At 44.4% G+C, this 27,539-nt stretch overlaps 1 protein-coding gene across 1 annotated transcript in view; it reads right to left on the bottom strand.

The window, feature by feature from the left end:
- The window catches only part of SACM1L (SAC1 like phosphatidylinositide phosphatase), a 458,875-nt gene that overhangs the window by 90,846 nt on the left and 340,490 nt on the right, over positions 1–27,539 (bottom strand). The window contains exon 14 of the mRNA XM_069730398.1: positions 4,141–4,279. Within this exon, the coding sequence (XP_069586499.1) occupies positions 4,141–4,279 (139 nt within the window). The remainder of the gene's footprint in view (positions 1–4,140; positions 4,280–27,539) is intronic.

Below are 27,539 nucleotides of genomic sequence, written 5' to 3' on the forward strand. Positions count from 1 at the left end.
TTCGTAAGAAGCATTTCAAGATCCTGGAGTGGCCTAGCCAGTCTCCAGATCTCAACCCTATAGAAAACCTTTGGAGGGAGTTGAAAGTCCGTGTTGCCAAGCGAAAAGCCAAAAACATCACTGCTCTAGAGGAGATCTGCATGGAGGAATGGGCCAACATACCAACAACAGTGTGTGGCAACCTTGTGAAGACTTACAGAAAACGTTTGACCTCTGTTATTGCCAACAAAGGATATATTACAAAGTATTGAGATTAAATTTTGTTTCTGACCAAATACTTAATTTCCACCATAATATGCAAAAAAAAAATGATAAAAAAACAGACAATGTGATTTTCTGGATTTTTTTTCTCAGTTTGTCTCCCATAGTTGAGGTCTACCTATGATGCAAATTACAGACGCCTCTCATCTTTTTAAGTGGTGGAACTTGCACTATTGCTGACTGACTAAATACTTTTTTGCCCCACTGTATATATGGTGCATCTATGGGACCATAATGAACGGTGCAGAGCATTCTATATGGCACAGCTTTATATGGAGCATCTATGGGGCCATAATGAACGGTGCAGAGCATTCTATATGGGGCAGCTTTATGTGGAGCATCTATGGGGCCATAATCAACGGTGCAGAGCATTCTATATGGGGCAGTTTTATGTGGAGCATCTATGGGGCCATAGTGAACGGTGCAGAGCATTCTATATGGGGCAGCTTTATGTGGAGCATCTATGGGGCCATACTGAACGGTGCAGAGCATTCTATATGGAGCAGCTTTATGTGGAGCATCTATGGGGCCATACTGAACGGTGCAGAGCATTCTATATGGGGCAGCTTTATGTGGAGCATCTATGGGGCCAAACTGAACGGTGCACAGAATTCTATATGGGGCAGCTTTATGTGGAGCATCTATAGGGCCATACTGAACGGTGCAGAGCATTATATGTGGCACAGCTTTATGTGGAGCATCTATGGGGCCATAATGAACAGTGCAGAGCATTGTATGTGGCACAGCTTTATATGGAGCATCTATGGGGCCATACTGAACGGTGCAGAGCATTATATATGCATTCTATATGGCACAGCTTTATGTGGAGCATCTATGGGGCCATAATGAACGGTATGGAGCATCTATTTTTACTTTAGAAATTCACCGGTAGCTGCTGCATTTTCCACCTTAGGCTTATACTCGAGTCAATACGTTTTTCCCAGTTCTTTGTGGCAAAATTAGGGGGGTCGGCTTATACTCGGGTCGGCTTATACTCGAGTACATACGATATATATATATATATAGATATATATATATATATATATATATATATACACACACACAAAAAAAAAGGAGCAGCACAGTATAAATACTTGTCTTCGGGTGCAAGGCCCCCAGACAACCTGTCCAATGATTATCCAAGCTTCATAGAAATCCAAAAAAGAGGCAGCACTCCATTGTTTCAGTGGGAATATGTGCAGGATTTAATCAACCCACGTGTCTACCTAGACATATGGGTTGATTACATCCTGTACATTTTCCCACTGAAACAATGGAGTGCTGCCTCTTTTTTGGAAATATAATAATATATATATAAATATATATATATATATATATACATATATATATATATATATATATATATATACACACACACATATATACATACATATATATACACTAGATGGTGGCCCGATTCTAACGCAACGGGTATTCTAGAACAGAGGTCCCCAACTCCAGTCCTCAAGGCCCACCAACATGTCATGTTTTCAGGATTACCTTAGTCTTGCCCAGGTAATAATTGCATCACCTGTGCAATGCAAAGGAAATCCTGAAAACATGACCTGTTGGTGGGCCTTGAGGACTGGAGTTGGGGACCTCTGTTCTAGAATATGCATGTCCACATAGTATATGTATATTGCACAGCCCACGTAGTATATTGCCCAGCCACGTAGTATATTGCCCAGCCACGTAGTATATAGCACAGACACATAGTATATTGCCCAGCCACGTAGTATATTGCCCAGCCAAGTAGTATATAGCACAGACACGTAGTATATTGCCCAGCCACATAGTATATTGCCCAGTCACGTAGTATATAGCACAGACACGTAGTATATTGCCCAGTCATGTAGTATATTGCCCAGTTACATAGTATATTGCCCAGTGACATAGTATACAGCACAGACACGTAGTATATTGCACAGCGATGTAGTATACAGCACAGAGCCACGTAGTATATTGCACAGCGACATAGTATACAGCACAGAGCCACGTAGTGTATTGGCCAGTCACGTATCTTGCCCAGCCACGTATGTCACAGGTTAAAAAATAAAATATAAACATATACTCACCTTCCAAGGGAGCCCTTGTAGTCATGTCGCCTGTGTGCGGTGCACTCGGCAGCTTCCGGTCCCAGGTTTGGTAGCGCAGGACCCGTGATGACGTCGCGGTCACATGACCACGACGTCATGGCAGGTCCTTCTCATGCAGGCGCGCAGGACCTGTGATGAGGTCGCGGTCACATGACCGTGACGTCATGGCAGGTCCTTGTCGCATACCATCGTTGCCACCGGAACCTGCCGCTTGCATGGAGCGGTTACGGGAGCATCGTGAGGAGCGGGAAAGGCGGCAGAAGGTGAGTATATAATGATTTTTTACTTTTTTTTATTATTTTTAACATTAGATCCTTTTACTATTGACGCTGCATAGGCAGCATCAATAGTAAAAACTTGGTCACACAGGGTTAATAGCGGCGGTAACGGAGTGCGTTACCCGCGGCATAACGCGGTCTGTTACCGCTGGCATTAACCCTGTGTGAGCGGTGACTGCGGGGAGTATGGAGCGGGCGCCGGGCACTGACTGCAGGGGAGTAGGGAGGGACTAATCGGACTGTGGCCGTCGCTGATTGATCGCGGCAACCATGACAGGCAGCTGGCGAGACCAATCAGCAACTTGGATTCCATGACAGACAGAGGCCGCGACCAATGAATATCTGTGAAAGACAGACAGACAGACAAAAAGACGGAAGTGACCCTTAGACAAATATATATACATATGTATATATATACACATATATATATATATATATATATATATATATATATATATATATACACACATATATATATATATATATATATATATATATATATATATATATATATATATATATATATATATATATATATATATATATATATAATGTATGTCTTATTTTTTCCTGACAATTGATAAGCTGTTGCATTTTAAATACCGGTATTTCAGAATTTGGTCGTGTTTTGCATAATTTCTTTATGTGATCCATATTTGCATTTCTGTGCTTGACCTCCTCTTTTGTCCTATGCCTAGATTGCTTTTGTGTCCGTCCTAGGTTCTATGGCTACGTTCATATTAGCGTCGCGTCGCTGTTGCGTCGGCGACGCAGCGGCGACGCACGGAAAAACGCGCGCGTTTTGCGACGCGTGCGTCGTTTTTTGACGAAATCGGACGCAAGAAAAATGCAACTTGTAGCGTTTTCTTGCGTCCGACGCTAGCTTCTAAAACGACGCACGTGTCGGAAAACGCGTGCAAAAAGACGCACGCGTCCCCTATGTTAAACATAGGGGCGCGTCGCCGCCGCTGCGTCGCCTACGCAACAGCGACGCACATTAGCGTAACGCTAATGTGAACGTAGCCTATCCAATGTAGCTAGAGGTAATCTACAAATCTATCCTTATGTACACACAAGGGACAGACCACTCAATCATCTGTAGCAGCTACTGAGAAGAGTTGAGGGGAGGCAGAGCAAGTCTAGTCTGGCCTCTGGCCAGATAATTAAAGTATATTTTCTTTGAAATGCAGGGGTGTTTCAGAGCATAGTATACCTAGCTGCAATCATGCAGTCAAGCTATGATTCATACTGCTCACTGTTTGGGCAGAATTAACAACATCCCTAAAAATATTGCTGCTATCTTCTAGAAAGAGAGAAACACCAATCCACAGGCTGTGCGTTACACGGCATCTTTATCCTTATTTGTCTGAATATAGCATAACTGCAATATATGGACAGGTGTGGAACTGGCTTTAGAAGAAAGTAGCCATATTTTTTTAAATGATTGAAAAATCGTTAAAAATATCAATTTACTGTAATATAGTAAATTATTAACATTGATTTACCTGTAACTGAGCCTGAAGAGAGCGATGTGCCAGCAAACTCTGAACCACATTTGTACGATCCAAACAATCCATACAATTACTTCGGAATATGCCATCTTGGGTCATCAACACTTTCCCTTCAGAGTCCACTAGGAAATAGCTAAATAAAAGAATTAATGGATTTTTACATTTTGTAAATATGTAAGGTCATATTTTCAACAACACAATAAAATATATTTTTTAATACACTACAAAAATATAATATTTATATCAGCATATTAAGCATGTTCTCTATAAAGTAATCTAAGTCAAAGTCAGAAACCAAAGTCATTCTCCAGGTGGAACAAAGCATTGGACATGCTGAAGTTTAAACAATAGTTTAGTAATCAAAAACAACATTTGTAGGGCTAGATGAAGCAAATTAAATATAGTGTCATGCACTGCATAGTTTTAATAGACACCAAAAAATATAGTTCTTACCGCTAACGGTATTTCTCTGAGCCCATGACGACACCACGGAGAGAGGGGATCCGCCCACCAAGGACAGGAAACCTACAGATAAAAATGGTGGTACCACTCTCCCGCATCAGTTGTTTACCAGAGAACGATGGGAGACTATGGAGTAGCGTATTAGTTTTAACATTACATACCGTATATACTCGAGTATAAGCCGAGATTTTCAGCCCAAATTTTTGGGCTGAAAGTGCCCCCCTCGGCTTATACTCGAGTCACGGTAGCGGTGGGGTCGGCGGGTGAGGGCGCTGAGGTATACTTACCTAGTCCCAGCGATCCTCGCGCTGTCCCTGCCGTCCCACGGGCTTCAGCGCTGCAGTTTCTTCCTCTCTTCAGCGGTCACGTGGGACCGCTCATTACAGAAATGAATAAGCGGCTCCACCTCCCATAGGGGCGGAGCCGCTTATTCATTTCTCTAATCAGCGGTGCCGGTGACCGCTGATAGAGAAAGAAGCTGCGGCACCGAAGACAGGAGGGGACAGCGCGAGGATCGCCAGGACTAGGTGAGTATAGCATATTCACCTGTCCTCGTTCCAGCCGCCGGGCGCCGATCCATCTTCCCGGCCGGCGCCTGCATCTTCCCGGCGTCTGCGCTCTCTGACTGATCAGGCAGAGGGCGCGATGACGCATATAGTGTGCGCGGCGCCCTCTGCCTGATCAGTCAGAGCAGAGACGCCGGGAAGATGGAGGCGCCAGAACGAGACGCCGGGAGCTGCAATCAAGGGAGGTGAGTATGTGTTTTTTTTTCTTTATTGCGGCAGCGGCGGCACAAATTTATGTGGAACATCTATGGGGCACAATGAACGGTGCAGAGCACCGTATATGGCACAGCACAGCTATGGGGTACAGTGAACGGTGCAGAGCACCGTATATGGCACAGCACAGCTATGGGGCACAGTGAACGGTGCAGAGCACCGTATATGGCACAGCACAGCTATGTATGGGGCACAGTGAACGGTGCAGAGCACCGTATATGGCACAGCACAGCTATGGGGCACAGTGAACGGTGCAGAGCACCGTATATGGCACAGCACAGCTATGTATGGGGCACAGTGAACGGTGCAGAGCACCGTATATGGCACAGCACAGCTATGGGGCACAGTGAACGGTGCAGAGCACCGTATATGGCACAGCACAGCTATGGGGCACAGTGAACGGTGCAGAGCACCGTATATGGCACAGCACAGCTATGTATGGGGCACAGTGAACGGTGCAGAGCACCGTATATGGCACAGCACAGCTATGGGGCACAGTGAACGGTGCAGAGCACCGTATATGGCACAGCACAGCTATGGGGCACAGTGAACGGTGCAGAGCACCGTATATGGCACAGCACAGCTATGGGGCACAGTGAACGGTGCAGAGCACCGTATATGGCACAGCACAGCTATGTATGGGGCACAGTGAACGGTGCAGAGCACCGTATATGGCACAGCTATGGGGCACAGTGAACGGTGCAGAGCACCGTATATGGCACATCTATGGGGCACAATGAACGGTGCAGAGCACCGTATATGGCACAGCTAGGGGGCACAATGAACGGTGCAGAGCACTATATGGTTCACACCTATGGGGAAATATGAACGGTGCAGAGCACTATATGGCACAGCTATGGGGAAATAATGATCTATTTTTATTTTTGAAATTCACCGGTAAATGCTGCATTTCCACCCTAGGCTTATACTCGAGTCAATAAGTTTTCCCAGTTTTTTGTGGCAAAATTAGGGGGGTCGGCTTATACTCGGGTCGGCTTATACTCGAGTATATACGGTAACTTAATTGAGATACCGCGTGACTAGTCATATAAATAGCATATGGCACTATGTTAGTGTGCACACCCATAAGTGAAGGGAGGGAATGTACGGGTGCCGTCATGGGCTCAGAGAAATACCGTTATCGGTAAGAACTATATTTTTCTCTGACGCCCATGGCGGCACCATGGAGAGATTTGTATAGATTGTACATTCAGGGAGGGACCACCGCTTCCAGAACCCTTTTAACGAAGGTAAGGACTGAAGAGGAGATAAGGTCCAATCTATAGTGCCTATAGAATGTAGATGGTGAAGACCAGGCAGCAGCTCTACATATCTGGTCAATTGAAGCTCCGGCCTTCTCCGTCCAAGAAGTTACTACTGCTCTCGTTGAGTGAGCCTTGGCATCTCCCAGGACGGACATTCCACTTGATGAGTATGACAGGCTGATGGCATCCGTGCTCCATCTCGCCAAAGTGGCTTTGGAGGCTTTTTCCCCTTACGGGGACCCTGAAAGCACACAAAAAGAGAGGCATCCTCCCTACTCTTTCTGGTGGCTTCTATATACTGCATCTCTTGACATCTAGTGTATGTAATGATTCTTCCTCATTTTTAGGGATGGGACAAAAGGAGGGAAGAGATATCTCTTGAGTTCTGTGGAACCAGGATGCCACCTTTAAGAGGTATGCTGGGTCTATTTTGAGAATGACACTAATCCTCAAAAAACTAAGTCTAAGGAGGGTTAGCAGATAGATTCTGTATGTCGCTAACTCTACGAGCAGATGTGAGGGCAACGAGCAGGGATGTTTTAAGGGCTAGGAATTTCAATGAGATATCTCCTAAGGGTTCGAAGGGCAGTTTAGTCAGGGCTTTAAGGACCAAATTGAAATCCCATTGAGGGGTAACTTTTACTGGAAGTGGTCTCGATCTACCTGCTGCCCTGATGAACCTGGAAACCCACCGATTCCCAGCCAAATCATCGTTAAATAGGGCTCCCAATGCTGCCACATGGACTTTTAGGGTACTTGTGGCTAGACCGATCTCCAACCCGTTTTGTAAAAATTCAAATATGGATTTAAGAGGGACCTCTTCCTCTATTTTAGCGACCGATGATGAAAGGAATTTTTTCCATATCTTCCCATACTGTTTTGTTGTAGTCAGTTTCCTACTTAGTAAAAGAGTAGATACCAGCCCTGGAGAGAAACCTCTGCTTTCTAGTAGCTTCCTCTCAAATGCCAGGCTGTCAAGTGTAAGCTCGTAACTTGTGGATGGTGAACTGGGCCCTGGGAGAGTAACTTTGGGAGGTCTGGGAGTACCCACGGGTCAGATATCAACATTCTCCTCATCCAAGAGAACCAAGGCCTCTTCAGCCAGAATGGGGCTATTAAGATCACATGAGACCCCGTCCCGTCCCCCCGAATCTTCTTCAGCACTGCTGGAATCAGAGCAAAAGGGGGAAACGTGTAAGCCAGCTGATGTAGCCATGAAATCAGGAACGCATCCAACGCCACTGGATTCCCCAGTGGAGTTATGGGGCAAAAAGGTTGTTTGCGAAGAGGTCTATGTTGGGTATCCCCCCATTTTTCTGTAATCTGGGTGAATAGTCTGATTTAGCTCCCATTCCCCTTGCTTTAGATGGGAACAACTCAGAAAGTCTGCTTTGTAGTTGTCCACCCCCTTTATATGCAGACTTGTCAGAGATAGAAGGTTGCTTTCGGCTATTTGAAATATTGACTCGGTTACTTCCATCAGATTTTGAGAGCGAGTACCCCCTTGGTGATTCAGGTACTCTACTACTACCCTGTTGTCCGACATAACTCTGATGTGGTGAGAGTGAAGGGCCCCCAGGAATTCCAGCAGAGCGAACTTGACTGCTAGAAGTCCCTTCATATTGGAAGATTCTTTTGCTAGAGACAGCGACCAGGTGCCTTGGGCTAATAGGTCGCCCATATGAGCCCCCCACCCACTGGGGCTTGCGTCTGTGGTTACAATTTTTGAAATTGGAGTTATCCACGGGACTCCCTGGGAAAGATTTTTTTGCGATGTCCACCAGGTTAGTGTGCGTGGAGATAACCTGAACCGACCTTCTAAATGCCCCCTTAGAGAGACTTCCTCTGACAAAATTTGCCATTGAAGGTCTCTCGAATGGAGCTGAGCCCATTGGACCTCAGGGATGCATGAAGTCATGGATCCCAAGAGGGACATAGCCTGGTGGAGAGTTATGGAGGGGAGAGCTTGTATCTTGGACACCAGCCCTGTTATTTTTTGTATTTTCCCCCCGGGAAGGCGGCATTTCTCCTTTACAGAGTCTAGGGTGAGACCTAGATATTCCTGGACCTGTGAAGGCAACAACCTGGACTTTTTTAAGTTCATCAGCCAGCCCAGCTCCTCTAGAGAACGTATTATTGTTTCTAGTTGATTGCTGCAGTGTTGGGGAGAGGAACCTATTACCAAAAGGTCGTCTAGGTATGGCACAATCAGGATGTCCTGTTCTCTCAGATGAGCCATTACCTCCGCGACTAGCTTTGTAAATATTCTCGGGGCTATGGCTAGTCCGAAGGGTAGGGCTGAAAACTGAAAGTGGTGTAACACCCCCCTGATGTAAACTGCTATCCTGAGAAACCTCTGGTGATTTCTATGGATAGGGACGGATTAGTAGGCATCCTTCAGGTCCAGGACTACCATGAAACACAGAGGAAACAGCATTTTTATAGATGTCTTTATTGTTTCCATCTTGAACGCTTGTACCTCTAGGTATTTATTTAGGTTTTTCAAGTTTTTTATAGTCCTGTATGCCCCGTCCGTTTTTTTTCTTAGGAACAGAGGGGAATAGTATCCTTGCCCTGTTTCTTGAGGGGGAACTTCCAGAAGGACTCCTTTGTCCACTAGTCCAATGACCTCGTTTTCCAGTGCAAGCTGTTCTTCCACTGAAGACCTTAGTGATGTTATCATAAAGAAGGGGCGAGGGATTTTGAGAAATGTCAGTTTCAGCCCTGATTTTGTTATGCCCAAGATCCATGGGCTGTCGGTAATTATCTCCCAGGCCGAGAGAAAGAGTGACAATCTCTCCCCCCCCCCCCCCCCACCTGGGGCAAACCTTCATTGGGAAGGTCTCCTGCTATCGCTGGGGTTTTTATTAAACAAGAATCCTTTTTTTCTTATCCTCCCATTTTTCCTGGTTTCCCCCCGGCTTTTTACAGAAAAGACCATTGCTCCAAAAGGGCCTTCTATAAGAGGGGAAACCCAGGGAGGGAGAAGATTTTTTCTTATCCCCCGCCTTCTCTAGGATGTCATCTAAGGTGGGACCAAACAGAAATCCCCCCTCACAGGGAATGGTACATAATTTTGATTTGGCCAGCACTTAAGCCAGAGGGCACGCCCAGCCACGTTAGAAAAAACTGCTGATCTAGCAGCTAATCTAATAGAATCGGCAGAAGCATCTGCCAAAAATGCAGGCGCCCCCCCTTATTACCGGCAAGATGTTTAGTATGGAGTCTCTGGATGCTTCCCCTTTTAGCTGGCCTTCAAGTTGGTCTAACCAAACCATTAACAAACGGGATGTGCATGCGGCGGCAACTGCCGGTTTTAGACCTCCCCCAGCTGCTTCCCAGGAACTTTTGAGAAAGGCGTCCGCCTTTTTGTCCATGGGGTCCTTCAAGACCCCCAATGTCCTCAAATGGGAGGGCGAATTTCCTTGCTGCCTTAGCTATAGCAACATCTAGTTTGGGGTCTTTTTCCCAGAAGGAGCAAGATTCATCCTCAAAAGGGTACTTTCTTTTTGGTGTTAATAACGCCTTCCTTATGGGTTTTTCCCACTCTTTTTTGATTAGTGCGGATATTGTCTCGTTAAGGGGAAAAGCTCTCCTCTTTTTTTGCTCAAGATCCCCCGAACATGATGTCCTGTACCGATCTTTTGGGATGAGAGTCCACTAACCCCATAGTGCTTCTAACTGCTTTAATGAGGCAGTCAGTGTCTTCCAAGGGAAAACAACTGTGACCCCCAGAGGAAGAAGAGGATGATGATGCAGAAGAAGAGGAGTTAGACGTATCTGAGTCTACATCATCACTGTCCATATTAGACACTGGAGACGGGGACCTGTGCCTAGTCTTCCTCTGTTTTTTTCCCCTCTTAAGGGATCTAAAGGTGTCTTCTACCTGATTTTTTATCAGGGTTTTGAGGTCGGCTGCAAACATGGGAAGCCCTTCGGACACTGTCTGCTGTATACACGTTACAAAGTCTTTTCTCCCAGGTAGCTGGAAGTTCTTCTCTACAAAGGGCACAAATCCTATGCTTAGTTTTGCCTAAGCTATTCTTCCCCTAAAGCAGGGGTCCCCAACTCCAGTCCTCAAGGCCCACCAACATGTCATGTTTTCAGGATTTCCTTAGTCTTGCCCAGGTAGTAATTGCATCACCTGTGCAATGCAAAGGAAATCCTGAAAACATGACCTGTTGGTGGGCCTTGAGGACTGGAGTTGGGGACCCCTGCCCTAAAGTAAAAAGAAACAAATATACCCTTACTGTCACTGACTTTCACGAAGATCACTTACCACCTCACGGACCCATAAATACCGTTTGGGGATGCTCTGCATCTGTCTTTTTGCCGGACGCCGTACTGGACTCCTGGCTATGCTGGGACCTTTGGCGTTCTTTACCAGTATCTTGGTGTCCTTTTTGCTGTCACCGCTTTTGCTACTGCTGCGGCGATGCTGGTGGCGATTCTGGCAAGGGTGATGCCCCCAGGTTGCTCATGGTGCCTATGCTGTTGTTTGCTGTGGCGGTGCTGTAGGCTGCTGCGGCTGTGCCACCGAAGCAGCTAAGCAGGGCACCTTTTATGCAGCGGTAATTACCACCGCCTAATTTAACCCTGTGCATGCGCAGTAGCGCTGTTTGCCGGCGCATGCGCAATGGCCCACCATCGTGGTAATCCCAGCCAAATCCCGCACACGCGCAGTCGGTTCCAAGATGGCGTCGCGCATAGCACGCATGGAACGCTGCACACCGGAGCTTCCGGATTATTTTGCAGCTTGCAGGCTGATTTTTCGGGAGGTAGAGCGCCACTCTCCTCGCAGCCACAGAGGGACCCCCTGGATTGCTGCAACATCTTACCCGGGGAGGTGGCCGCAAACTCCCTGCCACCTCCCCCGCACACCCTAGAGGCCCACTAGCCCCAGCGGTGGCGTTTCGGGTCACCACACCAGCCGAGGCACGGGGACCCCCGCTGCCTGAGTCGGACTGATTGGCCCCGGAATCCAACGATGTCTTCTTGTCGGTAAGCTGTAGGTCTCCCATCAAGGACAGGAAACCAACTGATGCGGAGAGTGGTACAGCCTTTTTTATCTGTAGGTTTCCTGTCCTTGGTGGGCGGATCCCCTCTCTCCGTGGTGCCATCATGGGCGTCAGAGAAATACACACTTACAGTCGAGCATTTATTTCTCAAACATGTCTGTTTGGATCAAAACAATGGTAGTTTTTTTCTGTTGCTACTGCAGCAGTATCTCTGGTTAACTAGATCAGACTGAATAATGAATCTGTAGGACAATGCTTTCAAATGAATTATAAAGATTTTTTTTAACAATATTTAAAAAAAAACATACATGACAAGGTTGGGGTATGAGGAAGTAAGAGGGTTGGGAATGAGCTCTAGATCAGTGTTTCTCAACATCGGCCCTCAAGACCCCCCAACATGTCATGTTTTCAGGATTTCCTTACTATTGCTTGGGTAGGCGATGAAATTATCACCTGTGCAGTTCTAAGGAAATCCTGAAAACTTGACCTGTTGGTGGGTCTTGAGGACTGAAGTTGAGAAACACTGCTCTAGATAGTCAAGCTGGAAGCAATAAAACCATGGGCACTTCAGGAGATCTTTAGTTTAGCCATTATGCATTTTCGAGGCTATATGCACACTCTGCGAATTACTCTGCAGATTTTTGCGGACTGATTTTGGTAAATCCGCACTGCAGATTACCTGCGGAATTACCTCGGATTTACCGCTTTTTTGCGGGTTTTGTGCAGTTTTACACCTGCGAATTCCTATTATGGAGCAGGTGTAAACCGCTGCAGAATCCGCACAAAGAAATAACATGCTGCAGAATAAACAACGCAGCGTTTCCGCGTGTTTTTTTTGCCACAGCATGTGCACTGCGGATTTTGTTTTCCATAGGTTTACACGGTCCTGTAAATGTATGGAAAACTGCTGCGAATCTGCAGCGGCCAATCCGCTGCGAATCCGCAGCAAAATTCGCAACGTGTGCACATACCCTGGAGGAACCAATCAGCTCATTTCTTACACATAAATGTAGAGATATCGCTGTATAGGCGCTCGTTCCCCAGTAAAAATATCTTCTTTGTAGAGACTGGATGAGCAAGTTATAAGAAATTAGTGTAGAAGCGGACATGTACAGTATATGTCAATTCACATGGACTGCTTTAACAAAAGTGCACCTCCATGTTCGGCACATTGGATCTCTACAAATAAAGATTTTATTGGTGGGTGGAAAAGTGCTTACACAGCCCTACTACTGCCTCCAGGAAAAAGCACACAGTGCATGATGCAGACTGAAAATTGCAAACATATGAGCTTAGTGCCCAATTTGTGTTTCTGGCGACATATCCCTAGAAATTATTCAGTGGGCTCCGCCCGCTAAAGTAATGACAACTGCATGAATCTAAAAAGAAAAACTAGAAAGCACGTTGCATGATTTTTAAATAATTAAATTGCATGAAATAAGTATTTGATCACCTACCAACTAGCAAGATGTCTCGCACAGACCTGTTAGTTTTTTTAAGCCCTCCTAATCTGCACTTATTACCTGTATTAACTGCACCTGTTTGAACTCGTTACCTTTATAAAAGGCACCTGTCCACACAATCAATCACACTCCAACCTCTCCAAACAGGTGTTGGCAATAACTAAATCACACTTGCAGCCAGTTGACATGGATTAAAGTCAACTCAACCTCTGTCCTGTGTCCTTGTGTGTACCACATTGAGCATGGAGAAAAGAAAGAAGACCAAAGAACTGTCTGAGGACTTGAGAAACCAAATTTTGAGTAAGCATGAGCAATCTCAAGGCTACAAGTCCATCTCCAAAGACCTGAATGTTCCTGTGTCTACCGTGCGCAGTGTCATCAAGAAGTTTAAAGCCCATGGCACTGTGGCTAACTTCCCTAGATGTGGACGGAAAATAAAAATTGACAAGAGATTTCAACGCAAGATTGTGCGGATGTTGGATAAAGAACCTCGACTAACATGCAAACAAGTTAAAACTGCCCTGCAGTCCGAGGGTACAACAGTGTCAACCCATACTATCCATCGGCATCTGAATGAAAAGGGACTGTATGGTAGGAGACCCAGGAAGACCCCACTTCTTACCCCGAGACATAAAAAAGCCATGCTGGAGTTTGCCAAAACTTACCTGAAACAGCCTAAAACGTTTTGGAAGAATGTTCTCTGGTCAGGTGAGACAAAAGTAGAGCTTTTTGGGCAAAGGCATCAACATAGAGTTTACAGGAGAAAAAAAGAGGCATTCAAAGAAATGAACACGGTCCCTACAGTCAATCATGGCGGAGGTTCCCTGATGTTTTGGGGTTGCTTTGCTGCCTCTGGAACTGGACTGCTTGACCGTGTGCATGGCATTATGAAGTCTGAAGACTACCAATAAATTTTGCAGCATAATGTAGGGCCCAGTGTGAGAAAGATGGGTCTCCCTCAGAGGTCATGGGTCTTCCAGCAGGACAATGACCCAAAACACACTTCAAAAAGCACTAGAAAATGGTTTGAGAGAAAGCACTGGAGACTTCTAAGGTGGCCAGCAATGAGTCCAGACCTGAATCCCATAGAACACCTGTGGAGAGATCTAAAAATGGCAGTTTGGAGAAGGCACCTTCAAATATCAGGGACCTGGAGCAGTTTGCCAAAGAAGAATGGTCTAAAATTCCAGCAGAGCATTGTAAGAAACTCATGGATGGTTACCGGAAGCGGTTGGTCGCAGTTATTTTGGCTAAAGGTTGTGCAACCGAGTATAAGGCTGAGGGTACCAATACTTTTGTCTGGCCCATTTTTGGAGTTTTGTCTGAAATGATCAATGTTTTGCTTTTTGCTTCATTCTCTTTTGTGTTTTTTCATTTAAGACAAATTAAATGAAGAAGATAATACCAAAGAATTTGTGATTGCAATCATTTTCAGAAAGAAAATGAGTATTATCTGACAGAATTGCAGGGGTGTCAATACTTTTGGCCATGACTGTAGCTATTCAGATAAGCTCTTATCCAAAGCTATTCGATCAACCTTAGCCAGTTCATGCCCAGGCCTGTTTTGAAGTTTGCCAATGACCATCTGGATGATGCAGAGGAGGCATGGGAGAAGGTCATGTCAGATGAGACCAAAATAGAACTTTCTGGTATCAACTCCACTCGCCAGTGCAACCCCAAGAGCACAGTCAAACTGTGAAGCATGGTGGGGGAAACATCAATTTGGGGGTGCTATTCTGCAAAGGGGACAGGATGACTGCACTGTATTTAAGGGGGGATGGATGGGGTCATGTACTGTGAGATTTTGGCCAACAACCTCCTTACCTCAGAAAGAGCAGTGAAGATGGGTCGTGGCTCGGTCTTCCAGCATGATAACGGCTCGAAACACACAGCCACGGAAACTAAAAAGAGTGGCTCTGTAAGAAGCATTTCAAGGTCCTGAAGTAGCCAAGCCAGTCTTCAGACCTGAACACAATAAAAAAAATCTTTGGAGGGAACCAAAACTAAGTGCTACCCAGTGACAGCCCCGAAACCTGAAAGATTTGGAGAAGATGGCAAAAATGCCTGCTGTGGTGTGTACGAACTTGTTAACAACTAGAGGAAACGTCTGACATCTGTAATTGCAAAAAAGGTTTCTGTACCAAATATTAAGTTCTGTTTTCCTACTGTATCAAATAGCGAGCGTGGGAAAATATTCTGAAGAGTTCCCAGGCTCGAGTTCATATGAGGACATCCAGCAGAGGGTGCCTCACCGCAACTGAAGGTAACTACAGGTCATTGACCTACATTCCATTCGTTCGCTGGGGTTTTACTGGCAGGAGCACAGCTGCATTAGCAGGCTCCTGCTTGTAAAATTAGTTAACCCCTTCAGATGGATTTACAGCGTGGGACGAGACTGATCATCGGAAGGTATGGGATATTGTTTATTTTACCTTTTTTACAGAGCGAGGGTCTTCAGGTGGATTATGAGTATAATAAACAATTCCAACAACCTGTGTATTTCTTTCATTAAAAGACTTTGTAATAATGTGTGTGTCTTTTTTAACCATTTCATACTATTGGATTAATAATGGATAGGTGTCATAATTGACGCCTCTCCATTATTAATCTGGCTTAATGTCACCTTACAATAGCAAGGCGACATTAACCCTTCATTACCCCATATCCCACCGCTACACGGGAATGGGAAGAGAGTGGCCAAGTGCTAGAATAGGCGCATCTTCCAGATGTGCCTTTTCTGGGGTGGCTGAGGGCAGATGTTTTTGCTAGCCGGGGGGGGGGGAAGGGGGCAATAACCATGGACCCTCTCCAGGCTATTAATATCTGCCCTCAGTCACTGGCTTTACCATTCTTGCGGAGAAAATTGCGCGGGAGCCCACACCAATTTTTTCCGCGATTTAACCCTTTAAATTAATAGCTAGGAGCGCCCAAATTTTGCACATACACACTACTAACATTAGTAGTGTTGAATATGCAAATAAAAAAGGGATATGAGACGGTTTACTGTATGTAAACCATGTCTCATATTATGTCGGGTTTGGAAAGGAGAAAGCAAAAGCCGGCAATTGAATTACCGGCTTTTAAGCTACAGTTATATGAAAAAGTTTGGGCACTCCTATTAATCTTAAGCTTAATGTTTTATAAAAATTGTTATTTTTGCAACAGCTATATCAGTTTCATATATCTAATAACTGTTGGACACAGTAATGTTTCTGCCTTGAAATGAGGTTTATTGTCCTAAATGAAAATGTGCAATCTGCATTCAAACAAAATTTGACAGGTGAATAAGTATGGGCACCCCACCAGAAAAGTGACAATATTTAGTAGATCCTCCTTTTGCAAAAATAACAGCCTCTAGTCGCTTCCTGTAGCTTTTAATGAGATCCTGGATGAAGGTATTTTTGACCATTTCTCTTTACAAAACAATTCCAGTTCAGTTAGGTTTCATGATCGCCGAGCATGGACAGCCCTCTTCAAATGATCCCATAGATGTTCAATGATATTCAGGTCTGGGGACTGGGATGGCCATTCAAGAACAGTGTAAATGTTCCTCTGCATGAATGCCTGAGTAGATTTGGAGCGGTGTTTTGGATCATTGTCTTGCTGAAAGATCCATCCCCTGCGTAACTTCAACTTTGTCACTGATTTATGAACATTATTGTCAAGAATCTGCTGATACTGAGAGGAATCCATGCGTCCCTCAACTTTAACAAGATTCCCGGTGCTGGCATTGGCCACACAGCCCCAACGCATGATGGAACCTCCACCACATTTTACTGTGGGTAGCAAGTGTTTTTCATGGAATGCTGTGCCTTTTTGCCGCCATGCATAATGCCTTTTTGCATGACCAAACAACTCAATCTTGGTTTCATCAGTCCACAGGACCTTCTTCCAAAAAGAAATTGGCTTCTCCAAATGTGCTTTTACATACCTCAGCCGACTCTGTTTGTGGCGTGCTTGCAGAAACGGCTTCTTTCACATCACTCTCCCATACAGCTTCTCCTTGTGCAAAGTGTGTTGTATAGTTGACCGATGCACAGTGACACCATCTGCAGCAAGTTGATGCTGCAGCTCTCTGGAGGTGGTCTGAGGATTGTCCTTGACTGATCTCACCATTCTTCTTCTCTGCCTTTCTGATGTTTTTCTTGGCCTGCCACTTCTGGCCTTAACAAGAACTGTACCCGTGTTCTTCCATAGCCTTACTATGTTCCTCACAGTGGAAATTGACAGGTTAAATCTCTAAGACAGCTTTTTGTATCCGTCCCCTGAACAACTATGTTGAATAATCTTTTTTTCAGATCATTAGACAGTTGTTTTGAGGAGCCCATGATGCCACTCTTCAGAGGAGATTCAAACAGGAGAACAACTTGCAAGTGGCCACTTTAAGTAGCTTTTCTCATGATTGCATACACCTGGCTATGAAGTTCAAAGCTCAATGAGGTTAGAAAACCAAAAAAAGTGCTTTAGTAAGTCAGTAAAAAGTAGGTAGGAGTATTTAAAACAAGAAAATTATAAGGGTGCCCATACTTATGCGCCTGCCATATTTTGTTTGAATGCAGATTGCACGTTTTCTGTTAGTACAATAAACCTCATTTCAAGGCAGAAACATTACTGTGTCCAACAGTTATTAGATATATGAATCTGAAATAGCTGTTGCAAAAAAAACAATTTTTATAAAACATTAAGCTTAAGATTAATAGGGGTGCCCAAACTTTTTCATATAACTGTATATATATGAGCCTGCTAGATAGGATTGACATTGTTAGAAACTACAAAGTCATATTAACGTCCTCTTTTCTGCAGCCCTTTGCAGAGAAAATCTAAACATAAGTACAATCACATAACAACAGGTGGTGAAAACATATATATCTGACCAGTAGCAGCCCACTAAATGGAATAGTGAATAATTATACAGTATATATCAGCAAATACTTGACGTGAGTGGAATTCTACTTTCAGCTATGCCTAAAAAATCCACTAGAGGGCAAACAAATGCTAAAAAAAATAGAAGGAATAATGTGGACAATGGGTTCTAAAGAAATTAAGACTATAAAAGAGCCTGGTTAAAGAAATGTTTCTTTACCTGAGGCTGGATGCTGAAATATTGTGCAGTGTTGAGAGAAGATTGTATCAAATCCTGCGCCCGACGAGCGCCTTTTCGCTATTCAGCTTCTTCTCAAGATGGGGGGGGGGGGGGGGGGGGGTGATTGTTACTAGGTATTGGGGTGGGTTTTTATTTCCAGACAGCAGGTGTCACGTCATTTGGAGGCAGGGTTATGGGAGGGGAATGTCGGTGGCGCTACTGTGGCCGGATGTGTACTTGGCGTTGTCCTGGCGCATGGCGTCGGTTAGAGACTCCTGTTGCTAAGGGGACTTCCGGTCCAGCGCCTCGTGACGCACGGTGAAACGCACAGCACGTCACATGGTTGGCGCCGGCCGTAAGACAGACGGAGATGCTGCTCCAGCGCATGCGCACCAGCCAAGTATAGGATATCAATGTGAGTACGCATGTATGTGACATACTTGGTTTGGAGTACCACCCGTTATCTAAGTTTACAATTGGGCTATCAGTGACTACCAATCTCAATGCTGGTCGGAGACTAAGAAAGAAAAAGGGGGAAATGTTCGGGCATCTGCACCCAATAGAAAAAGGTCTTGCATAAAGAAAAAAGGAGCCCGTAAAATAGGCTATAAGGAATCCCTTATAAAAAATGCCGTTTTGCATAGGGATGGCATCAGCATGATAAAGACGAGTACCGGTATGTGCCTTATTTATAGAAGAAAATTACCAATTATGTGCTAAATAAAATATAAATTGGGATGGATGTGGAAGGTGTTATAAAGGAAAAAATGGGACGGTGTATTAATGAGTGAGAAGGAATGGGGGGAGGGGTTCTGCAGGCAGAAAGCCTAAAAGAGATATGTTATGTATAAGAGCATAAATACATGCAATTAAGCAAATGCGATATAAATATATAAAAGTATGAATTATTAAAAGTATAAATATTTATACACGTTATGTGAAAAATAGGGGAAAGAAATGGAGATCCATTAGTGGAAAAAAGATGTGAAAAGCATTAAGTTACTTACCAGTAATAGCATTTTTTGGAGGCCCATGACAGCACCACGAGAGAGGGGACCCGCCCATTAGGAACCTACAGATACAAAAGGGCGGCACCTCTCCCACGTATCAGTTGTATTACAGAGCCTGAGAGGACTACCGCGGTTAATAGTATACATATATAAACCTTATATACAATCATATACAACATCTTAATAAAACTGCAATCCAGATGTCACACGTGAAAACAACTTTTTTTTATATATATATATATATATATATATATATATATATATATATATATATATATATATATATATATATATATACACACACTTTAAGGAAGTGCAACCCCCTCGTGAAAAGGGAGGGAACTAAGGGTGCAGACATGGGCCTCCGAAAAATGCCGTTACCGGTAAGTAACTTAATGCTTTATTCGGACTCCCATGACAGCACCACGAGAGATGTAAGCCACCTTAGGGAGGGACTATAGCCTGCAGCACACTTAACCCGAAGGTGAGATCTGAGGAGAACCCAAAGTCCAACCGATAGTGTTTGAAAAAGGTGGAAGGGGATGACCATGTGACCGTCTTACATATCTGGTCGATTGACACTCCAGATCTTTCTGCCCAGGATGATGCCATGGCCCGGGTGGAATGCGCCCTAAGATTCTGCGGAGTCGGACCCCCACCTGCTGTATAAGCCAGAGAGATAGCCTCCCTAATCCATTTGGCTAGTTTTGTATTTTGATAGTCTAAACCCTTTCCTAGGACCTTGGAAGGATAAGAATAGCGCATTATCTCTCTTCCAAGCATCAGTGACTGAGATATATTGTAGAAGGCATCTTCTAACATCTACTGTATGGAGCTCTTTTTCCTTAGGGTTAGAAGGATTAGGGAGAAAGGATGGCAAAACTATCTCCTGCGACCTGTGGAAATGGGACGCTACTTTTGGCAAGTAAGCTGGGTCCGGCTTGAGGACCACTCTATCCTGTAAAAATTCTGCATAAGGGGGAAGTCTGGAAAGTGCCTGGATGTCTCCTATCCTAGGAGCCGATGTTATTGCTACCAGAAAAGCTGTTTCAAGGGACATCTTAATTGAGGTTGCTTGTAAGAGTTCAAAGTGGTCTCTCGTCAAAGATGAAAGGACTAGATTTAGGTCCCATGGTACCGTCTTATTCTTATGTAAGGGTCTAGCTCTAACGACTTCTTAATGAACCTCGAAACCCAATAATTATTGGCAATATTACAAGAGAACAGAGCACCCAGGGACCCAGAGACCTGTACTTTTAGTGTAATTGTGGAAAGATTTAATTCTAACCCCTTCTGCAGAAATTCTAAGATCTGGCATATCGGCACCCCTTCTTTGATGTTGAAATCTGAAAAGGCCATGAACTTCCTACAGGTTCTAGAGTAGCTTTTTGTTGTGATCTGTTTCCTACTTTTTAGAAGGGTATCTACTAAATTTGGGGAGAAGCCTCTGTCTTAACAATGACCGCTCAAACTCCATGCCGTTAAATGGAGTCCCTTCACTTGTGCATGGCTGATCGGTCCCTGGTAGAGCAAGTTCGGGATGTCTGGAAGTACCCAGGGATCGCCTACAGACATTGTTCTGAGCCACGCAAACCAGGTTCTCCTGGGTCAGAACGGGGCAATTAAAATGACTCTCGCTTGATCTTCCCTGATTTTCCTCACCACTAGAGGTAACAGGTTCAATGGTGGGAAAATGTAAGTCAAAGCAAAATCCCATTTTATCAAGAAGGCGTCCACAGCCAGAGGATTCTCCCTGGGATTCAGGGAACAGAATCTTTTTACTTTTCTGTTGTCTCTGGTGGCAAAGAGGTCCACCACTCGTTGACCCCATTTGCGGATAATCTGTTTGAAAATGTCACTGTTTAGAGACCATTCTCCTTGTTTTAGCGTATTGCGGCTGAGAAAGTCTGCTTTTACATTTTCCTTCCCTCTTATGTGAAGCGCAGTCAAATAGTGAAAATGTGTGTCTGCTGTTTGGAATAGGCGATCTGCCACCTGCACCAGAGCCACGGAACGTGTTCCACCTTGATGATTTACATAAGCCACCGCCACCTGGTTGTCCGAAAGGATCCCAACATGGTGTCCCTAAAGATATAGGAGTTTTTTTAAACTGATAACTCAATCGCCATTAACTCCCTCTGATTGGATAAAGACGTTGTGTGGGAGTCCCACTGTCCCTGAACTACAATGTCACCCATGTGGGCCCCCCACCCCGAGGGGCTAGCATCTGTGGTTATCACCCGAGTTATATGTGTTACCCAGGGAACGCCTGCAGATAAATTATCTTTATCTAGCCACCACCTAAGGGATATAAGGTTTACCGGCCTCAATGTTTTCTTTTCGCGTAAGGACCCTCCCAAGGCTTTATCATTAATCAAGACATCTTTCTGTAGGGATCTAGTGTGAAGCTGAGCCCATTTGACAGCCGGAATACACGATGTCAGGGACCCTAACAGGGACATAGCCTGTCTAAGAGTCATGGAGGATGTATTAATTGCTCTTAACACCTGTTGCTGAATTTGATCTGACTTATCCATAGGGAGACGACACTGTTGGGTAGCTAAATCTAACAGTAGACCTAAAAACTTCTGAACTTTTAGGGGCTGTAACTGTGATTTTTCATAATTTATTATCCAGCCTAGGTGTTCCAACTTAATTCTAGCTACTCCCAATTGTGATAAGCAACGATCCATTGAATTCCCCACTATGAGGAAATCATCTAAGTAGGGGAAAAATAAGAATATTGGATTCCCGTAAATGTGCCATGACCTCAGCAACTATCTTAGCAAATACCCTAGGGGCAGCTGATAGACTGAAGGGAAGCGCCCAACACTGAAAATGGCAAACTACTCCTCCCATTAAAACCGCTACCCTTAGAAATTGTTGGAAATCCGCATGGATGGGTACATGATAATATGCATCTTTTAAATCCACTACTACCATAAAACAGTTTTTAAAACAGCATCTTTATTGTTGAACTGATAGACTATCTTGAAAGTATGTTTGACCAGAAATGTATTAAGGTACCTAAGGTTTATGATGGTCCTAAATGTTTTGTCAGGTTTCTGGATAAGGAACAGGGGAGAGTAAAACCCCCTTCCTCTCTCAGATTCTGGAACTATCAGGACATTTTTTAGACATAGAGATGCCACTTCTGCTTCTAACGCCGACTGTCCAAGGGGAAAAGAGCGCAAGGGAGTCAGTTTAAAATTATCCCATGGGGTATGACTAAACTCAAGTTTGAGTCCTGGAGATATAATGTTCCGCACACAGACACTATTTGTGATTTCTGACCATGCTGTGAAAAAGGCTAACAACCTCCCCCCCGGAATTGCTAGTTATTGGTCTGGCTTCTTTCTCTCACTTGAGGAACGACGGAACATAAATCCTGCACCTCTTCTACGCTTATCTTCACATCTAAACCAATCTCTAACGGGTGAAAACGCACGCTTCCTTCCCCAGCCAAATCTCTTCTTGTTGAAGGGACGACATTAGGACATGGATAAATTAGGGAACTTCTTTTTGTCATCCCCGGCCTTTTCTAGTAGCTCATCCAAGGTCGGACCAAACAAATACTCTCCCTTACACGGAATGGCACAGAGCTTTGACCTCGTCTGTATGTCTCCCAGCCATCATTTCAACCACAGGGCTCTTCTAGCCGCATTAGAGAGTCCTGCCGCTCTAGCCGCCATCTTAACCGAGTTAATAGAAGCGTCCGATAAGGCAGCGACCTCCTGAATTACTGGTAGAGCACTTAAAATAGAGTCTCTAGAGGCCCCGTATTTTAACTGGGTTTCTAATTGGTCCAGCCAGACCATCATTGATCTGGTCGTGCAAGTTGACGCTACTGCTGGTCTTAAGGAACAGCTGCCATTTCCCAGGTTCCTTTAAGGAAGGTGTCGGCCTTCCTGTCAAGGGGGTCCTTAAGGGTTCCCATATCCTCAAAGGGTAGCAACGCTCGTTTTGCCACTTTGGCTACTGCCGCATCTAATTTAGGGGCCTTCTCCCAAGTGCTGACTGCTGGGTCATCGAAGGGATATCTGCGTTTTAGCGCTGGTGGTAAGGAACCTTTTTTCTCAGGTTTCTTCCATTCCCTATTAATAAGCTCCTGAATCTTTTCGCTTAGCGGAAAGGCTCTACGCTTCTTTTGATCCAATCCACTAAACATGATCTCTTCTCTGGACAGCTGAGGTTTGGGTTCCGCTATGTCCATCGTCCCTCTGACCATTTTAACTAACTTATCTATCAGATCAAGGGGCAGAGAGAAGCGGGCAGTGTCTTCATCTGACGAGGAGGACGAGTGGGCCGAATTGCAGGAGCCTTCATCTATATCCTCATCCGCCGAAGAATCAGAGTCCAGATGAGCCTTGTATTTTGAGCTTCCTGCTTGAGACAGGGACTTAATGGACTGCTTAACTTTCGCACTGACCATCTCTTTCAGGCTTGCAGCAACACTAAGGGATTCTTTCGCTACCTGAGTGGGTACAGTAAGGCAATCTAGTCTGGGAAGACCTAATGCCCTCCACCCCTTTCCCTCCCTGAGACCTCACCGTCTGCTGGATACAGGGGGCACACAATTTTGGGGGGCACAAATTGGGTAAGGGGACTCCATAGAGGGCACATTCTTTGTGTTTAGCCTTACTGATGCACTTCTTCCCCTAAAATAAAGAATATGAGGGGGACTGCATCACTGAGTGAACATTCTCGTAGATCACTTACCAGTGGCTGCCGGAAAAAAAAAGATACCGGAATATGAGGGGGATTCTTCCCGGTAGATGCTCCTGATCCTTGTCTAGAGGAGCTCTTCCGACCAGACTCGTCATTCCTCCTGTCATGGTCCTTCCCTTTGGGCTTCTGACATAACTCATTCAGCAGCTGAGGTTGCTACTCACGATCACTCTCCATACCTCACAGAATTGAGGCCAGAAGCAAGGGACCGGACCTGGAGCCTGCTTAAAACCCCTCCTCCGGTCAGCAGACTTGCCAAGAGCTCCCGCCTGTTGGCGCATGAGAGCAGCGTGGGACGCCCGGCCAGGCAGCGGTGCTCCGGACGGCGCCCCTAACATGCCGCCGCACACCCACAGCACCAGCCATACACCCCGGGAGTAGCAACAACCAGGGGGAAATACTTGCCTCGCGCTGGCCTGGAGACAGAAAACCACCGGCGACCGCTCCCAGCTGTGAAGGCCACCGCCGTGCAGCCCTGCCAGGACCACCGTGACGTCTCCAGAATCTCCACACCGGCCGAGGTAGGAGAACACCCCACTACCTGAGTCAGCCGGCCAGCCTGGGATCCATGATATAATCTGTAGAATCCAGTCCCTCTAGAACAGGAAACCAACTGATAGGTGGGAGAGGTGCCGCCCTTTTGTATCTGTAGGTTTCCTGTTCCTAATGGGCGGATCCCCTCTCTCGTGGTGCTGTCATCGGAGTCCGAATAAAGAATGAGTATTTATTACATATAGACGTTTTTCATACGAGTCCTTGTTCAGCAAGACGTCCCAAAAATTTCTTTCTTTTCCGTTCATATTTTCAGTTTCTCCATGAGGGTGTCATCCAGCAATGGACATTCTGACGAGGCAGCGACGGCACACCAAGCAAACCAGACACGGAACACAAGCCCAACGAAAGAGAACCCCAATAAGGAATGGGACACCTGTAGGTAAGTACGAACAATTATAGTTAATTAAAATACAATAAAAAAACAAAAATTGAGAGGAGAAAGTGATTAAAAGGAATAAATAGTGTTAAAACCTAGAAACCAAAGACATCGGAATATAATGCCTAAAGCAAGATTTAAGTAACAATGTCTATTATAGGAATGAAATTAACCCATGATTTTCATTTAGACCAAATGGGGTTATGGTATTCAGACGGAAATTTTCATCTACTTTCTTGTTGTGCAAGTAATTTGCCCAAATCTCCCCCACGTATGCCTAGGTCAACCTGATCTATAGCTTTGAAGATAAAGCCTTTAGTTTGAGAATTTTGATGAGATTTAAAGTGACGGGGCAGGGTCTTAAGTAGTGAGCTATCTTTTATAGTTTTAGATTTTTCAATGTCTCTGAGGTGTTCCTTTACTCTGATCTTAAATTCCAGAGTTGTCAAGTCAATATAGATCAAACTGAATGGGCAGGTAGCGTGATTTACTACTCCATGGGAAGAGCATGTGAGATCTAATAGTATATTGCTTGGATCCATCTGAATTAGTGAAATTTTTTGCCTTTATTAAATTAATGCAGGCTTTACATAGACCACATGGAAAAAAGCCTTGTGATAAGGGCTTGATGTGATGGAATGGGTGAAGGGTCATAATGACTGTGGACTAGCATATCTTTAAGGTTGTGGCTTCTTCTTGCCACCGCTAATGGGTATGGAGAAAGGCATGGTTTTAAAATAGGATCAGTCATCAGAATGTGCCAGTGCCTCTTTAAAATTCCCTTTAGATCATTCCATTGCTTGTGATATGTGGAAATAAGCCTTACCTGTCCATCCTGACAGCTGGTATCTTTATACCGGGGGTACAATAATTGCTCCCTCGGCGTTTTCTTAGCTTTTTTGTAACCATGTTTGATGGAACGCTTACTATGACCTCTATATCTAAATCTTGTGGTCAAATCAAGAGCCTGTTTTTCAAAATTGCTGTTCTCAGAGCAAACTCATTTCGCTCTTAGGAATTGACCAGTAGGGATACCCTTGATGGGTCCTGGGAGGATGAGAGGAAGTGGCGTGCAGTAAGAAAATAGTTGAGGTCGGTTTTCTGTATAAATCGGTGGTAATAGTACCATTGGATGTTGTTGAGATTTTTAAGTCCAAAAATTCCAATTCCTTTCCAAATTTATAAGTTCGCTTTATATTCTAATCATAACTATTTAGTTTTTTCCATCAAGATGTGTAGATTATCTACCGTATCTTCCCAGATGAACCAAGTATCATCTATATAATAAATCCAACCATGAATACTTTGAACTTCACTGATCTCTTCCCCCTGAAAAATATCCCCCTCCCATGCCCCCCCCAAAAAATGGCAAAAAAGGGGGGCACAAGAGGCCCCCATCGCAGTACCCTGCATTTGTAAGTACATTTTCTTGTTAAAGGTAAACACATTATGTTTGAGGATGAAGTCTAGTAGAGTGAGAATAAATTCCACCAGAGGGGGTTCCAGATTACTCATTTGGAGATACCATGATATAGCTTTCAGACCATCATCATGCCTGATGGAAGTGTACAAGTATTAAACGTCAGCCGTTACCATTATCATGTGATCTTCAAGACAAACATGTGCGATGGAAGTGTACTTACGAGTGGTTTTAAGTAATAATCAATAAAATTGCAAATTAACTCGCTTAGACTTCCATTGCCAGATATTATGGGCCTTCCTGGTGGATCTGATGGGTTTTTGTGGCGCTTTGGAATTAGATATAGTGTTGGCAATTTGGGATGGAGGTTCTTGATGTAATCTAACATTTTTAGGGATAATAACGAAGTAACCAAGAAGGAACATAGACAAGCCCTAGCCCAATTACAATCTTCCCTCTTCATGTTCGATACCCATGGTGGAGGTTTTTGGAGTGTTTTAATTTCAGCAGTCACAAATTTAGTTAAGATCTTAATAGCTGGTACTGTGCTGATTGGGGGAAGGTTTATTTCCACATATCACAACCAATGGAATGATCTAAAGGGAATTTTAAAGCGGCACTGGCACATTCTAGTGACTGATCCTATTTTAAAACAATGCCTTTCTCCATATCAACAACAAGAAAGAAGATGGATTTACCGTCTGAATACCATAACCCCATTTCGTCTAAATGAAAATCATGGGTTCATTTCATTCCTATAATTGATATTGTTCCTTAAATCTTGCTTTAGGCATTATATTCCGAGGTCTTTGGTCTAGGTTTTAACACTATTTATTCCTTTTAATCACTTTCTCCTCTCAATTTTTGTTTTTTTTATTGTATTTTAATTAACTATAATTGTTTGTAATTACCTGCAGGTGTCCCATTCCTTATTGGGGTTCTCTTTCGTTGGGCTTGTGCTCCGGGTCTGGTTTGCTTGGTGTGCCATCGCGGCCTGGTCAGAATGTCCATAGCTGGATGATACCCTCATGGAGAAACAAGGACTGAATGAAAGGCTGAACAAGGACTCGAATGAAAAACGTCTATATGTAATAAATACTCATTCTTTTCACATCTTTTTTCCACTAATGGATCTCCATTTCTTTCCACTATTTTTCACATAACACGTATAAATATTTATACTTTTAATATTTCATACTTTTATATATTTATATCGCATTTGCTTAATTGCATG

The sequence above is a fragment of the Ranitomeya imitator genome, chromosome 6, assembly GCF_032444005.1.
Source record: "Ranitomeya imitator isolate aRanImi1 chromosome 6, aRanImi1.pri, whole genome shotgun sequence".
In the NCBI taxonomy this organism is placed as follows: Eukaryota; Metazoa; Chordata; class Amphibia; order Anura; family Dendrobatidae; genus Ranitomeya; species Ranitomeya imitator.